General features: G+C 34.4%; 1 protein-coding gene across 1 annotated transcript in view; it reads left to right on the top strand.

Moving 5' to 3' along the window:
* Positions 1–338: 338 nt before the first annotated feature.
* Positions 339–16,449, top strand: part of LOC133195445 (uncharacterized) — a 47,903-nt gene continuing 31,792 nt past the window's right edge. Inside the window, exons 1-2 of the mRNA XM_061331288.1 lie at positions 339–1,187; positions 11,638–11,943. Of these exons, the coding sequence (XP_061187272.1) occupies positions 353–1,187; positions 11,638–11,943 (1,141 nt within the window). The 5' untranslated portion in view covers positions 339–352. The remainder of the gene's footprint in view (positions 1,188–11,637; positions 11,944–16,449) is intronic.

Raw genomic sequence — 16,449 nt, 5'->3', positions numbered from 1 at the left:
CAGTATTTCACAATTGATGTGGTTTTAATTTCTAATTTACACTTTGTTAGACAGGTTTCATTGAGGACACTTGAAAGCATTGAAACATAGAAATCACTCAGCACCCAGTGTAAAGGTATTTATGTTTATCTGGGACTTAATTCTATTTATGTTTATCTGGTACTTAATTCTATTCAATTCTATAAATTCTTTAAACCAAAACAATTTTATATGAGTAAGAGAGCCCTGTTATTGATGTCAATAATTCTAACACAATGTTGTAATTTACAGAGAAATCTCCCTGACTGAGGAAATCCACACGGGATTCTGTTATAAAACCACAGGATAAAGATGAAATAAATGTCTGCTGTCAATGATGTATAGATTAGTGTTACAGAAATCTCTCACAGTGACAGGTGTTAGTGAGTGTTGTCACATTACCCGTGTATCACCAGACCGGGTCTGGATCAGTGATAGATATAACAATCTCATCTTGACAAACACAGCAGGTGATAAACTACATCATCTGACTGATATAACTGAATATGGAGCTGGAGTACACACAGTGACTCGGGACGGTGATTTAATTTATATAGACAGTCACGGTAACATCCACAAACTCTCTACAGATCACACAGTACAGACTACATTAATAAAGTACAACACAGCACCATGGATACCACAGTGTGTCTACAGCTCCCCCTCCACTGGAGACCTGCTGGTCGGGATGTATAGAGGTAATACAGGCAAGGTAAACCGTTACAATAACACAGGAGAACACATACAGACCATACAGCACAACAACAATACAGGTCAGGGACTGTATAGAGTACCTATCTACATCACAGAGAACCGCAATGGAGATGTTATTGTGTCTGACTGGGACCGTGATGCTGTAGTGGTGACAGATCAGGGAGGTAAACATCGCTTCTCCTACACAGGACCTCCATCAGGATCACGACTATCACCAAGTGGAATCTGTACTGACGCGCTGTCACACATCCTGGTGTGTGATGATAACACCAACACAGTACAGATGATTGATAAAGACGGACAATTCCTGTCATTGATACTGACATCACAACACAGGATAGACTCACCATGGAGCCTGAGTTATGATGACATCACTAACCTGTTCTTGGTGGGATCATGGAACAACAACACAGTAAACATATACAGACTTATCTATGGAGGGGATAATCTGACCGGTAAGTAATACAAAAGTATGTTAATCTGTTTCCTTTTACAATGTTTAGTGTGTACAATATATTATAGTCATTGTTTTATGTGTAACTATAAGACATTAATGAATATACTGATAGTTTTATGTGTAATTACATGACATGGTTAATTGAATTCTAACTTGTTGCATTAATTCACAAGAAATGTTTATAAGATTAGGATATTAATTTATAAGTTGTAATTAATAGCTATATAATTTTCAGATAATATACTTAAGATTTAATTCGGGTTATTTTAATATGTACTTAGTTTTAGTTGTTAACTTTGTTGTGTTTGACAAACTACTCCAGATTTTGTGCTGATGAGACTTAACATAGCTTCTGTCCTACATCATGTAAAATGTAATATAAAGTGTTCAGTTCCCTGGCTGACAAATTATTTGTTGTATAACTCTCATTATACCCCCCGCAAACGAAGTTTAGGGGGGGTATATTGGAATCAGCATGTCCGTCTGTCTGTCCGTCTGTCTGTCCGTCTGTCTGTAGACGAGATTTTGTCCTGACCATTTCTTGGAAACTGTTGGAAGGATTTGTCTGAAAATTTGTACACTTATTATTTGCCATATGAAGGTGTGCACCTGGTATTTTCATTATGATTGGATAATTTTTCTGCATTTTACAGGTGTTTTTTCATTTTTATTATGTGGTTTTGTCTGGATCTGTTCCCAGAAACTATTGCATAGATTTGTATGAAAATTTGTACACTTATTATTTACCATATGAAGATGTGCACCTGGTATTTTCAACATTATTTGATAATTTTTCTGCATTTTACAGGTGTTTTTTTAAAATTTTTATTGACTTAGTCATTTCGGGTTCATGTCTAAGGTTTGAGACATAGAATCTAGAACATCTGTACAAAAATGTGAACTACAGCTTAAAACTACTCATTAGAACTAAAAAAAAACCCCACAAAGTATTAAAAACAGTTTTTACATTACACAGCAGATAGTGTAAATCCATTTGTCCCTTGGGAGTAATGAGTGGACATGCATCCAGTTAAAGATTAATTAATGAGTTCAGTGTGGGAAGCTGTTAGGGCATCTCTGATCAGGCAGGTCTTATCTGTATCTCCGGGGAATTGGGCAGAAAGAAATAAAGATCTCTGTTGTCTAAGTCTCTTAATTGTTATTTATGTCTGTCAAAATACATAGTTACTAAAACCAGCCTTTTATTTTTAAAATGAGTTTGATATAAAGGTATTAAAATCAATTTGATTTTGTATTATTAATTATGATATTTTTTTTTTCAACAATCAATTTGCAGAGTGTCATGTCTCACAAAGATGACAGATAGTTGCAAACTATTTTTTCAATGTAATAAAAAACACTGTAATTATTAGTGTTGATATTTTATTAGGCTGCACCTTAGTTTCATTCATTAAAATAAAGTGCCCCACCACAGCATTATACGCCCATCAAATATTGTTAAATTATCATAAACAGTTTAGATTCAATTGGTCGAATGACATCTTAGTGAGACAAGGCAATCTGCAATTTGTTGTAAAGATATAAAAATTCAAATAAAAAATGTACAATAAATAATTAGTTTAAATTATATTATACAATATCATATAAGTTTTAATTATTATAAACAATATCAAATTAGTTTTAATTACATCAAATTTATCTTGAAAGTAAGACTAGCCAACAAGAACAATTCAATACAACACAAGCAATTAATTAAGAGACTGATTCCTTTTGCCCATTTCCCAAGAGATGTAGATAACACCTGCTTGATCAGAGATGCTCTACCAGTTATCACCTCACACTAAACTCATTAATTTATCTCTAATTTGACATGCAATTTTCTGCTATCAAAATTTTCCTTGACCAGTGCCTGATCATTACACCCATGGGAGAGGTGGAATTTTTCTTGTTACAGATTGCTGTAAAGAACATAATGAAAAAAATAAGACTAAATAATAAGCCGGACATGAAAAAGCTAACAGACGGACGGAGGGACATGAGCGCTATAACATAATATGTCCCGTCTTAAGAAGGACATATAAAAAATATAATGAGTAATTAAATTTTCACTGGAAATGTTTAAGGAAATTGTGAACACCTCTCACATCTAGAAAACATTAGTGATTTGGTACTTTCTCTGAAAAACCCAGCGGGGGGTATTTGTCCCTATTGGACAGTTCTAGTTGGTTCTGTCTTCTATTTGGGTTGACATGATTTTATAGTCCTCTGCTTAAGCCAGGAAATGAATACATTGGGTGGTTTGCAGGTTAACTTAAAAGGTCACTAAAAATGTCATGAAATGGAAAAAATGGTTGTAAAATGGGGGGTGGGGGCAGGGGCGAGGGGGTGGAAATTGGGGGGTTGGAGGGGGGATTGTCCTAGTTCTTATCAATAGTTGATATGCAGTTCTTTAAATACTCCATTCAAACAAAATTCCATCACATTGACTACAAACATTTTGTACAATGTTGACAGTTAGATATAGACACCATTGATATTAACACAGCTGTGTCTAGGAATGCTGTGTATTTCTGTAACAGGTGTTCAGTAAATCTACACTGTGTACTGGGTTGACATTTTACATGTATATTACATGGAATTTTTGCAGATTAAAAGTGAAACCAAATTCAGAAGTATATAGTTATACCCCCCTACCCCCCTCCCCACATACTTTTTTTCTGGGGAAGTGGGGGTGGGGAGGGGGTGTCTCACTATATCATGCTACTTAAACATTTTCTTTCAGTACTTTTTAGCTCACCTGAGCTGAAAGCTCAAGTGAGCTTTTCTGATCACATTTTGTCTGTAGTCTGTCTGTCTAGCTGTCCGTCTGTCCGTCCAGCTGTCCGTCCGTCTGTAAACTTTTCACATTTTTGACTTCTCCAGAACCACTGGGCCAATTTCAACCAAACTTGCCACAAAGCATCCTTGGGTGAAGGGGGTTCAAGTTTGTGCAAATGAAGGGCCATGCCCTCTTCCAAGGGGAGATAATTAAGAATTGGTGAAAATTTGGTGTCATCTTTAAAAAATCTTCTTCTCAAGAACCATTGAGCCAGAAAAGTTGAAACTTATGTGAAACCTTCATTACATAGTGTAGATTCAAGTTTGTTCAAATCATGACCCCCGGGGGTAGGGTGGGGCCACAATGGGGGATCAAAGTTTTACATAGGAATATATAGGGAAAATCTTTAAAAACCTTCTTCTCAAGAACAACAAAACCACAATTAGTCATATTGATATGGAATCATCCTCAGGTAGTGTAGATTCAAGTTTGTTCAAATCATGACCCCTGGGGGTAGGGTGGGGCCACAATGAGGGATCAAAGTTTTATAAAGGAATATATTATTAAAAAATCTTCTTCTCAAGAACAACAGAGTCACAATTAGTCATATTGATATGGAATCATCCTCAGGTTGTGTAGATTCAAGTGTGTTCAAATTATAACCTCAGGGGTAGGATGGGGCCACAATGGGGGATCAAACTTTTACATAGGAATATATACGGAAAATCTTTAAAAACCTTCTTCTCAAGAACAACAAAGCCACAATTAGTCATATTGATTTGGAATCATCCTCAGGTAGTGTAGATTCAAGTTTGTTCAAATCATGACCCCTGGGGGTAGGGTGGGACCACAGTGGGGGATCAAACTTTTACATAGGAATATATACGGAAAATCTTTAAAAATCTTCTTCTCAAGAACAACAAAGCCACAATTAGTCATATTGATATGGAATCATCTTTAAGGGTCCTCCACACCCCGTGACTTGTGACGTATATAGAGAAAAAATGCTTTTACTTCCGGTTTTATATAGTTTGTACACTGACGATTTGACTGGCACCGCCTGTAAGAGAGTCTTATAAACGTTTTACTTATAAAGGTTTTGCCAAAGGAAGAGTATGCAGTCAACCGAGAGCGACACCCTATGATAAACAATGAACACATGGCATGATCACGGAGTGACCGAAAGAAGAAAAAGTGTCGATTTTTTCAATAAAAAACAGCAGACGTTTGAATTTGTTGTAGCATAATGATTCGTAAATAACAGGTATATCTACTCGAAAACGTTAAAGTTTATTTATATTTCTAGGCTACTAAATCCATTGCGATATCTTCAACAAGGTCTGTAACAGACTGTTGTGAAAAGTTGATATTATTGCACACTGATTTGTGCGTTTCAATAATACCTATCTCATTGTGTGTTTATAGATATTTATAAAGTGTGCATTTCTATTTTTGCTCATTTTATATCTGTCCTGTTCAGTTGTGTTAATAACGAGTTACTGAGTACATGTATGATGACGTATGCGGAGACTTACCAAAATTTTTGAGTCCTCGGTAACAGGAAAGATAACTCTAAAAAGGAACTTTGATACCACAGATTTTGAAAATATTTTTTTTTTAATCAATAAATTTGATTTTAATTCAATTTTTTGTCGTAATTTAATTCATTAATGTTTCTTCTATACTATCAGGAGTCTTCCATATTTTTTTCTCCATGTATTTTAGAGTAAATGAGTTATATCTATTTTTCATAACTTTTATTAATTTTTGTAAAAAATATGTTCACTGATAAAATTAAGTTTTTGTGGTTGTTTTCTAGGCTTAATAATATATTCCAGGAAAACACCAAATTTGTTGTGCTACTTATCAAAACTCAGTGGGGAAAAAATCTTAAAACTTATGAAATTAAATTTTTAAAAAATCAGTATAAATTATATTTCAATTCCTGGCCAGGTTTTAAAGGTTGATATACTTGTTAAAAGTAATGCTCAGTAATATGAAAACATAAGTTGGGGGTGTGTGGAGGACCCTTAAGTAGTGTAGATTCAAATTTGTTCACATCATGACCCCCGGGGGTAGGGTGGGGATACAATGGGGGATCAAATTTTTACATAGGAATATATAGGAAAATTCTTTAAAAATCTTCTTTTTCAAGAACAACAAAGCCACAATTAGTCATATTGATATGGAATCATCCCCAAATATTGTAGATTCAAGCTTGTTCAAGGCATCCTCCAGTAGTAGGGTGGGGCCATAATGGGGGATCAAAGTTTTACAAAAGAACATATACAGGAAATACCTTTAAAAATCTTCTTCATTCTCAAAAACAACAAAGCCATGATCAGTCATATTGATATGGAAGCACATCCTCAGGTAGTGTACATTCAAGTTTGTTCAAATCATGACCCCCCCCCCCCCCCAGGGTAGGGTGTTAGACATATTTAAAATGTTTTAAAGAACAGTAAAATCATGATTAGTTATATGAAGATAGAAGCATCCTCAGAAGGTTTATATTCAATTTCATTCAAAACATGGCACCTCGGGGTAGGGTATGCTTAGAACAGGTGATCAAAGCTTTATATATGAATATATAGGAGAAATATAGGAGAAGAAATCTGCTGATGAAAAACAGCAGGGCCATATTGACTCAGGTGAGCGTTGTGGCCCATGGGCCTCTTGTTTAATGTACCAAACCTTTTTGTTCTGTATTTATTTAAACAATAAAATGCTTACGCGGGTTATGTATTTTTTCTGCAACAGCTGTGACATTAATTCCCGTACTAACAACCAAAGAAAGACATTTTATTGTTTATATTTATATCTGTATAAATAATCATTTAAAGTAGGATTAAAAAGATTTATTATTGTATTAGGCCAAACAAAAAAATATGTGTGGTTCCGGTTACACTTCCAAAAAAATTAGGGTAGGTAGGTAGGGATTTTTTTTTTTTTTAAACAAAATGATTTTCTTAATTTTTCCAAATAATACCTATCACTGCTTTTCAAATCACATTTAGATGTGGTGTGATAATATACTAGTCAATATTGGTAGGGGACACCTACATGCTAGCTTGCTTTGGATTTAACACTATTAAATACTAGCACTATGTTTTGCAAGGAGGCCGTCATTGCTGAAACTAAAACTTAAACCGGAGCCATTGATGGAAATGGGGGAAAATTCCGGAAAAAATATGAAAATTGCCAAAAAAAAGTTTAGGGTCGGGGGTATAAAATAGGGAAGGTCGGGTAACCGGAACCACACATATTTTTTTATTTGGCCTTATTGATATGTTCGTCATAGTATGTTTCATTGATGGAACAGCCACCGATAAAGAAATCTGTACAGGTGATATGCATATGGTATGCAATGGTTTTCTTTAGAAATAAAGGAGAAAATATTCAATGGATGGAAATATTATGTAAAGAAGTAAAAAAAAAACCTCCACAAGAACCAAATGATTATTAATTTTCAATTTATCTTTTAAAATCTTGGAAAATAAGGTGTACAATTTTGGGTTGGCTCATGTTCATTAAAATTGAATAGTTCCATTGTATCGTGCTACGTCAACCATAAAAGTGATATAGGGGGGCAAAAATATGACATAAATCAATGTTTTCTCTCCTCACCTTTCTTCGTGTCAACTTTTTAGCTCACCTGAGCCGAAGGCTCAATTGAGCTTTTCTGATCACATTTGTCCGTCTGTCTGTAAACTTTTCACATTTTCGACTACTGGGCCAAATTCAACCAAACTTTCCACAAAATATCCTTGGGTGAAGAAGATTCAAATTTGTTCAAATGAAGGGCAACACCCTCTTTCAAGGGGAGATAATTAGGAATTAGTGAAAAAATAATGGCATCATTTAAAAATCTTCTTTTCAAGAACCACTGGGCCAGGAAAGATGAAACTTATGTGGAAGCATCTTCAGGGAGTGTAGATTCAAGTTTGTTCAAATCATGACCCCCGGGAGTAGGGTGGGGCCACAATGGGGGATCAAAGTTTTACATAAAAATATATAGGAAAATATCTTTAAAAATCTTCTTCTTAAGAACAGTAAAGCCATGATGAGTCATATTTATATGGAAGCATCCTCAGGTAGTGTAGATTCAGGTTTGTTCAAATCATGACCTCTGGGGGTAGGGTGGAGCCACAATGGAGGATCAAATTTTTACATTGAGATATATAGGAAAATATCTTTAAAAATCTTCTTATGAACAGCAAAGCCATGATTGGTCATATTTATATGGAAGCATCCTCATGTAGTGTAGATTCAAGTTTGTTCAAATCATGACCCCTGGAGGTAGGGTGGGGCCACAATGGGGGATCAAAGTTTACAGAGGAATATATAGGAAAAAATCTCAAGAACAGAAAAGCCATGATTAGTCAAATTGATATGGAGGCATCCTTGGGTAGTGTAGAATGAAATTTTTTCAATGAGGGCCCCCGGGGGTAGGGTGGGGCCACAATGGGGGATCAAATTTTTACAAATGAATAAATGGGAAAAAATCTTCTGCTCAAGAACAGCAAAGCCATTTGTTATATTGATATGAAAGCATCATCAGGTAGTTTAAAATCCCCCCCCCCCGATAAACTTTTCAATACTGAAATGATTTTTGCTTTTTTTTCCCCTAGCCAGTGTGCTCAGGTGAGTGATGTGGCCCATGGGCCTCTTGTTGTTTTAAACTTTTTATGTTCTTGGACAATGGTTTATTGTTTTTAAGGTAGTATGGGATACCTCCACATTATGACGTATTTCCGTTTGAAGTATTGTTTTGATTTGCATGAGTGCTTATTATCGGATCAAAATTTGTAGATACACCGTTGAAAAGAACACTCTGAAGCCTGTTTCAATGCCAGTTCTCACAAGTCGGCATTTTAAGTAAAAATTGACAAAAAAATCGCAAGTATATAAATTTACTTATAATTGTACAACGGACATTTAAAAAGCAAACCCCTGTAAAAGGTAGTTTCAACATTGCTGCTTTTGAACACTTTTAAGCAAAAGCTGTATTTCAATTGTTTGAATAACTGTACAGTACCATGTGTGCGGTGAGGCATGGATAAGTGCGATTACTTCATATTGTGCTGAATTATCACCAATCGATTATCACGTTAACCAGAGCTGGACTTCTTTGTCATTTAATTCAAGAAGTAACTGTTTGGTCACAAATCAGCTAGCTGTTGTATATCGTCCCAAAACGTTTAGATGAATGCCATTGCTCTGAACAAGACACGTCCTCTAAAGCGATTGTCCATGCATAGTTTGCAAAACAGTTCAAAGTTGAAAACTACAAAATACGATTTTTTTATGGTTGGGAAAAAATGCTCATCATTTCTGAAATAGCACCCAGGTTTTTTCAACCCTTGGAAAATAAAGAAGGATAACTCTTCCGATCGGATCTTTTAGTTCAAAAAATTTTAAATGCATTTTATATTTTCCATTTATATATATTTTTTCAATTTGTTTCAGGGATGGGGTAATTGAAAAAAGTAATTGTAATTGACTGTAATTAATTACATCTTTTGAAGTAATTGGAAGTAATTTGTAATTGAACATTTTTTCAATTACTTGTAATTGTAATTTAATTAATTACACTGAAAAAATACCATGTAATTTCAATTACTTTTTCAATTACATTCAATTACTTTATATAATACACATTCATGATATATTCATGATATATCGTTACCACTACCTCCCCATTTTACTGGTTTTTATTTTATTGTTAAAACATATCCTCAATCCTTCAATTAAAGAAAATCTTAGGTTAATGCTTACAAATAAATAATTAAATGATTGGCTTGATAATAATAAACTAGTTTCTTTCTAATCATTATGTTAATTTTGAATTTTTTGATCTATGTTTATAAATATGAATTTTGAACCACCCTTCTTAGGTCTATTCAGCTATGCAACACACATTTGTTGTACATGTATTTCAATCTTTGTTGTTTGATCAATAATAAAGAAAAGGAAGGTGTGTGTCACTAAGTTAGAGTTCTCTCTTGTTGGGAAGAGATAATTGCCCTCCAGATCACAGCTTTAAATTGCAATCAAAACAAATCAACTCCTCTAAAGATATATTCATTCCATGATTTAGAAGACAAAGCCAGTGGAGATAATTATTTCAGTTTAAAATGCGCCGCTAGCTTTAGAAAAGAAATACTTTCAATTTGATAATTATTTTAACATCTAAACAGATTTTTATGAATGAATTTTCCATCTGTACAATTCTGACTTATGAAGTAAAATTGTTCAACATAAATAGCAATTTGAGATGTTCAGGTTACCTTCAAAGGAAATATTTAATTTAAGGGGTTACAGTTGCGACTCATTTTACTCTATTAAAATACTCACTTTTAATCAAATATCATAAGCCATGCAATTTGTGTACATATAGATTTTGTGTGGTGGAAACTGCATCAAACTGATCTCGGATAGTTCTTTAAGAGATTCTTATTGTATTGTAAATAAATGTTATAAATTAAACCACATTATGATACACAATGCCTATAGCATATTATTTCTTGTACTGTTTGTGCAGAGGCTGAGCTTATATACAAATAAATGATGTTCTGTATATTCATTGAAAAGGATTATAAAAATTTTCAAAAAAACATAAAAATGTAATTTGTAATTTAATTAATTACTTTTGCAAAGTAATTGTAATTTAATTAATTTCATGTCTTAGAAAGCCTGTAATTTAATTGTAATTTAATTGAAGAAAAAGTCAAAGTAATTGTAATTTAATTAATTACTTTTTAAAGTAATTGACCCCATCCCTGATTTGTTTATTTCACTTTGCTAACATATTAAGATACATTCTAATTGTAGACTTTCATGAAATGTTATCCGTCTGTTTTCAAGAAATAAAGTTTTCCAAGTTTTTAACACAAATTTTTTGTTGAAAATTAAAAAAAATACTAAGACATATTTCTTGTCATTTTTGTTTTTATATACACTTTATATCAGTAAACGTCTGCCTATAATATTAAGCTTATGAAAAAAGAATTATACAAGAAAAAAATCATTTTTGTATTTCTCATTAAAATAATAAAAAAATTATTAAAATTACAACTTAACATACTGAAAGGTGTGGGGTATTTCAAATCTTCCTAATTTGGGTGTATAAATATGTAGGAGAAGTTTCGTTTGGTATCCCATACCACCTTAAAACTTCTGAAGGCTGGTTAGATGACGCATAGTTAAATTTCTTATTTCAAAAGTAAAAAAAAAATTAATAACTATTTTTCTGCTACAAAAATAGTTTTTCCTTTATAATTCATGATATTTGTAGACTGCACACAGGAATTTCTTATTTTTTACAAAAGAAACAAATACATGTATATTGAAATACCAAAAATGATTATGAATGATCACATCTATTTTCTATAATTCTGCATCATTTCACTATCAAGTTAAAATGAAATTGAAATGACTGTTTAATTTCATACCTTGTTCTTAGCCCATGAGCATGATGAGGAACAAAGCAACAAAAATAACCAGATAATATTTTTGAACTGAATTAGAGAGATAAAATTTGAAACTAACAGAATATTAACATTTTTTTTCCTGAAATTCCTATATTGTGCATTAAAACAAAATGTCAAATTCTCCTTAATGCATGTGTTCGGCCGATTACTCTAAGAACATGTTTAATTTTGTTTAGATCCAAACAGTGATGATATAAATGAAGTTGATGAGTTGAAGAAGTTTCTGAGGAAGGAGAAGACAACTGTTTTCCACGCCAGAGGGATACTTGTTGGGTGTGCTGAGGCAGGAAAAACGACTCTGCTGAAGCGATTAAGAGGGCAATGTCAAAATGTCAGCGAAGCTACAAAGTCATCCAGGGGAATAACAACACTGCTGAAGCGATTAAGAGGGAAACGTCAAAATGTCAGTGAAGTTACAGAGTCCACCAGGGGACTGGAAGTCCATCAACATCTCTTCATTGTTAAAGATGGAGTTTTAGAAGGTAAAAATAATTTCTGATACATATTCATAGGATAAATGACAGAAGCAGGCCACTTTTCCAATAGAGATGCCCACTTGATTTTTTGGCTCAGGTGAGCTTGACATCAAATTTGTGTTTGGCTAAATTTCAAAGAAGGTATTCAAGATGTTTTTTATAAGCTCACCTGAGCTGAAAGCTCAAGTGAGCTTTTCTGATCACATTTTGTCCGTCGTCCGTCTGTCCGTCCGTCTGTAAACTTTTCACATTTTTGACTTCTTCTCAAGAACCACTGGGCCAATTTCAACCAAACTTGCCACAAAGCATCCTTAGGTGAAGTGGAGATAATTAAGAATTAGTGAAAATTTGGTGTCATCTTTTAAAAATCTTTTTCTCAAGAACCATTGGGCAAGAAAAGTTGAAACCTTCATTACATAGTGTAGATTCAAGTTTGTTCAAATCATGATCCCCGGTGCTAGGGTGGGGCCACAATGGGAGATCAAAGTTTAACATAGGAATATATAGAAAAAAAATCTTAAAAATCTTCTTCTCAAGAACAACAAAGCCACAATTAGTCATATTGATATGGAATCATCCTAAGGTAGTGTAGATGCAAGTTTGTTCAAATCATGACCCCCGGGGATAGGGTGGGGCCACAATGGGGTATCAAAGTTTTACAAAGGTATATTAAGGAAACATCTTTAAAAATCTTCTTCTCAAAAACAACAAAGCCACAATTAGTCATATTGATATGGAATCATCCTCAGGTAGTGTAGATTCAAGTTTGTTCAAATCATGACCCCTAGGGTTAGGGTGGGGCCACAATGGGGGATCAAAATTTTACATAGGAATATATAGAATAAATCTTGAAAAATTTTCTTCGCAAGAACAACAAAGCCACAATCAGTCATATTGATATGGACTCATCCTCAGGTAGTGTAGATTCAAGTTTGTTCAAATCATGACCCCCCGGGGGTTAGGGTGGGGCCACAATGGGGGATCAAAATTTTACATAGGAATATATAGAAAAAAATCTTTAAAAATCTTCATCTCAAGAACAACAAAGTCGCGATTAATCATATTGATATGGAATCATCCTCAGGTAGTGTAGATTCAAGTTTGTTCAAATCATGACCCCCGGGGGTAGGGTGGGGCCACAATGGGGGATCAAAGTTTTACATAGGAATATATAGGAAAATTCTTTAAAAATCTTTTCAGGAACAGGAAAACCATGATTAGTCATATTGATACGGAAGCATTCCCAAGTTTTGTAGATTCAGGTTTGTTCTAAGCATCTTCCAGTCGTAGGATGGGCCATAATGGGTGATCAAAGTTTTACAAAAGAACATATATATTAAATATCTTTAAAATCTTCTTCTCAAGAACAACAAAGCCATGATTAGTCATATTGATACGGAAGCATCCTCAGGTAGTGTAGATTCACGTTTGTTCAAATCATGAATGACCCCCTCCCCATTTTCGACTTCTTCCAGGGCTCTCGATTCTCTATAATTGGGGCCGATATTCGGCTCCGTTCCCAACGTGAAAAAGGCACCTTTTTTCCCAAATTTGACTGTAAAAATTCCCAATGTATGATTGCTTAAATTTATTACTGTAAAAAAAATAAAACTCATATTTTTGACAGTCGTAAAAGCACTGTGAAGATATGAAGAAAACACTTCCGTGTTGTAAACTGGTAATTCGTATATATATGCTAGTCGACTATAGTAAATTACGAATTCTCTTAGGTACGACTTGTTTATTCACAAACATGTCGCATAATGCGAAGTACTATAGAAAAAAGATTTCTACTAAGACAACTGACAAATGTAAGAAAATAGACACTTTGTTTAAACAACAGGCTGCCGCTCAACAATTAACAGAATCTCGTTCTGAGTTAGTGGTTACTGAAACCCTGCCAACCGAACAGGAAAAGACGATCGCGAAGCAAAATGAAAGCGAGGAAATTCAGACCGACCCTGTACAGAGCAAGGAGTTGGAGGTAATTCAGAGTGAAGCAAATCCCGAGAGCTCAGCGAAGAATGACACAGATACAGATGACTATGAACCACCCAGAAAATAAAAAATTCAACACTGTGATAGCAGAAAAAAGTCCGCTATTTCTCATGAATTGACTTTTCCGTGGCTGTACCACAGTGCAGCAAAGGAAGCTTACTTTTGTAAGTACTGCGAATTTCGGTATGGTGACTGTAAAAGTGACACTTCTGCAACTAGTCTGTTTGCAACAGGTGGAGTTAGGAGCCTGGGAACTCACCCAACAAGAAAATTAGAGAAGCATCATAAATCAGAAGCCCACCAGCAAGCAGAGTCTATATACCTGAGCTCTGGTAAGTCTGATCAAAGTCCATCAATATTACAAATGCTTCAACAACAAATTGATGCCTTAAAAGAACAAGACAAAAAGAGAAATCTAGAATACTTTGGAACTCTCTTCAAGACTGCCATATTTATGCTCTATAAGAGATGGGCAATTACTGATAACTTGAAAGATATGATCAAGTTTTTGGGAGATGAGTTGAATTACAAACCTGTAGCAGATCACCTAGTTTACCACCCAACCCTCACTTATACTTCACCATCATCTGTCCAAGATATTGTTTCCTCTCTTTCCTTCTCCATTGAGAGTGAGATTCTGGAGTCAATAAGAGAAGCTGGGTGGTATTCCCTACTAGCCGATGAATCAGCAGATGATGCGAACAGGGAGCAGTTTGCTGTCATCAGTTTTGTTGATAGTGGAAAAATTAGGGAAATATTTTTGGGACTGCTTAAACTTCAGTGCACTGATGCAGAGAGCCTGACATCCAGCCTTGAATCAATTTTGATAGCCAAAGGACTCGACGTTAGTAAAGCCATCTTTGTTGGTTTCGATGGCTGCAATGTCATGAGTGGAGTAAACACTGGTAAATATTAACTTTTAGTTCAGCACAGCCACTACATTTGTAGTTTATTTTCTTGGTGAATAGTAGTGTAATATAATGTAAACTATTTCATAGTAAGTTATTTAATTTCGTTCTGACAGTAAGACAGTGACTAGAAGTAGTTCATAACCAGGGTACCCTATATTATAATATTTTATAATAAAATTAGAAACCTCTATTTTAGGTGTTCAGCGACGCTTTCGTCATCTGGTTCCTCACCAAATGTACATTAACTGCAGAAACCATAAACTTGCTCTGTGCGTGAAACATCTCATAAAGGATTTTCCAGTCCTCGAAGAGCTTGACTCTCTACTACTTGGGATATGGAAATTATTCCACTATTCTCCAAAGAGATATGCAGTCTTTGAGGAAATGCAAGAAACATACCATCAGAAAAAACTCAAGTTTATTACGGCTGCAGCTACCAGATGGTTAAGTCATGGGCGTGCGTGTGTTCGGCTTCTACATAGGTATTCCTCAATTTTGGACTCTTTGGATGCAATATATGAGGCAAAAAAAGAACCTGAGATTCTAGGTTATAGAAACATGCTCACAGATAAGAAGACCATTGCTGCTGCAAAAGTCCTTTGTGATGCACTTAAGCCGGTCGTCATCTTCAGTGATTATTTACAAGGAGATGTTCATTTCAGCAGAGTGAATATAAAAGTCAAGGTATCATATTATGTATAATTCAAATAGAAAAAACTATATATATAATTAATACTCTACCTCAGAGGATTACCAAGTAATATTAAATACAATTTTACAATAATTTATTACTTAGGAACTCACTGATGAACTGCACCATCTAACAGAAAGATACAGAGTGTGTGCTGAAGGCAATGTTGCAGATCCTGATGTTGACTTACACTTCTCCAGACTTCCAACATATTGGGCCGAAATTGATGATAGGACAGAGTTAGCAAGAAGACTCCGGTAAATTATTTAATATTTCATATTTTTGAAAGAATATTAATATTGGTACATTTATATTAACTTGTCTTCTGTTAATATTAATATGATTATTTATAAAATACTATTTAGGCAACAGGAGAATGTATATACCATGACCCAGGTTGTAGCTGAACTGGCAGTCCCTCTCATCCTTGCCCTTATACATGAGATTGAAGATGGATTTCATTGTTCTCCAGTGCTGGCTGGGTTAAGGGTATTTGAACTAAAAGAGGTACCCAATACTGTTGCTGAATTAGCAGAGTTTGGAGAGGTAGGTTCAAAAATCAATTGATATATTATTAAAAAAAACATGAATTAAAAATTATTTCATTTTCCAGTACAGTGTATTGCCCCAGAGTGGTATTTAAAAAAAACTTTTCCAAAGATTAAATTTCATCATAAAAAAATTAAAGTTAGTATCTTAACATTGTGCAGGAGGAAATAAGATGTTTAGCTTCACATTATGGTAATGCACTGGAGGATGTATTCAAGGGACATAGGACAATCTCCCAGCCTGTCTTTTCTGAGGAAACATTCAAGCAACAGTTTGCTGGGTTTAAACACCAGATGTTTTTAATGAGGTATCCTTATGTTTATTTGATGGAGTTTGTTGTTAAATTAAACCACTTTGTTTTAT

The sequence above is a fragment of the Saccostrea echinata genome, unplaced genomic scaffold (assembly GCF_033153115.1).
Source record: "Saccostrea echinata isolate AGI-Se365-2 ecotype Australia unplaced genomic scaffold, CSIRO_AGI_Sech_v1 ptg000029l, whole genome shotgun sequence".
Lineage (NCBI taxonomy): Eukaryota > Metazoa > Mollusca > Bivalvia > Ostreida > Ostreidae > Saccostrea > Saccostrea echinata.
Note: the sequence above shows the minus strand (reverse complement) of the source record. Positions and strands in the feature narration are given on the sequence as shown.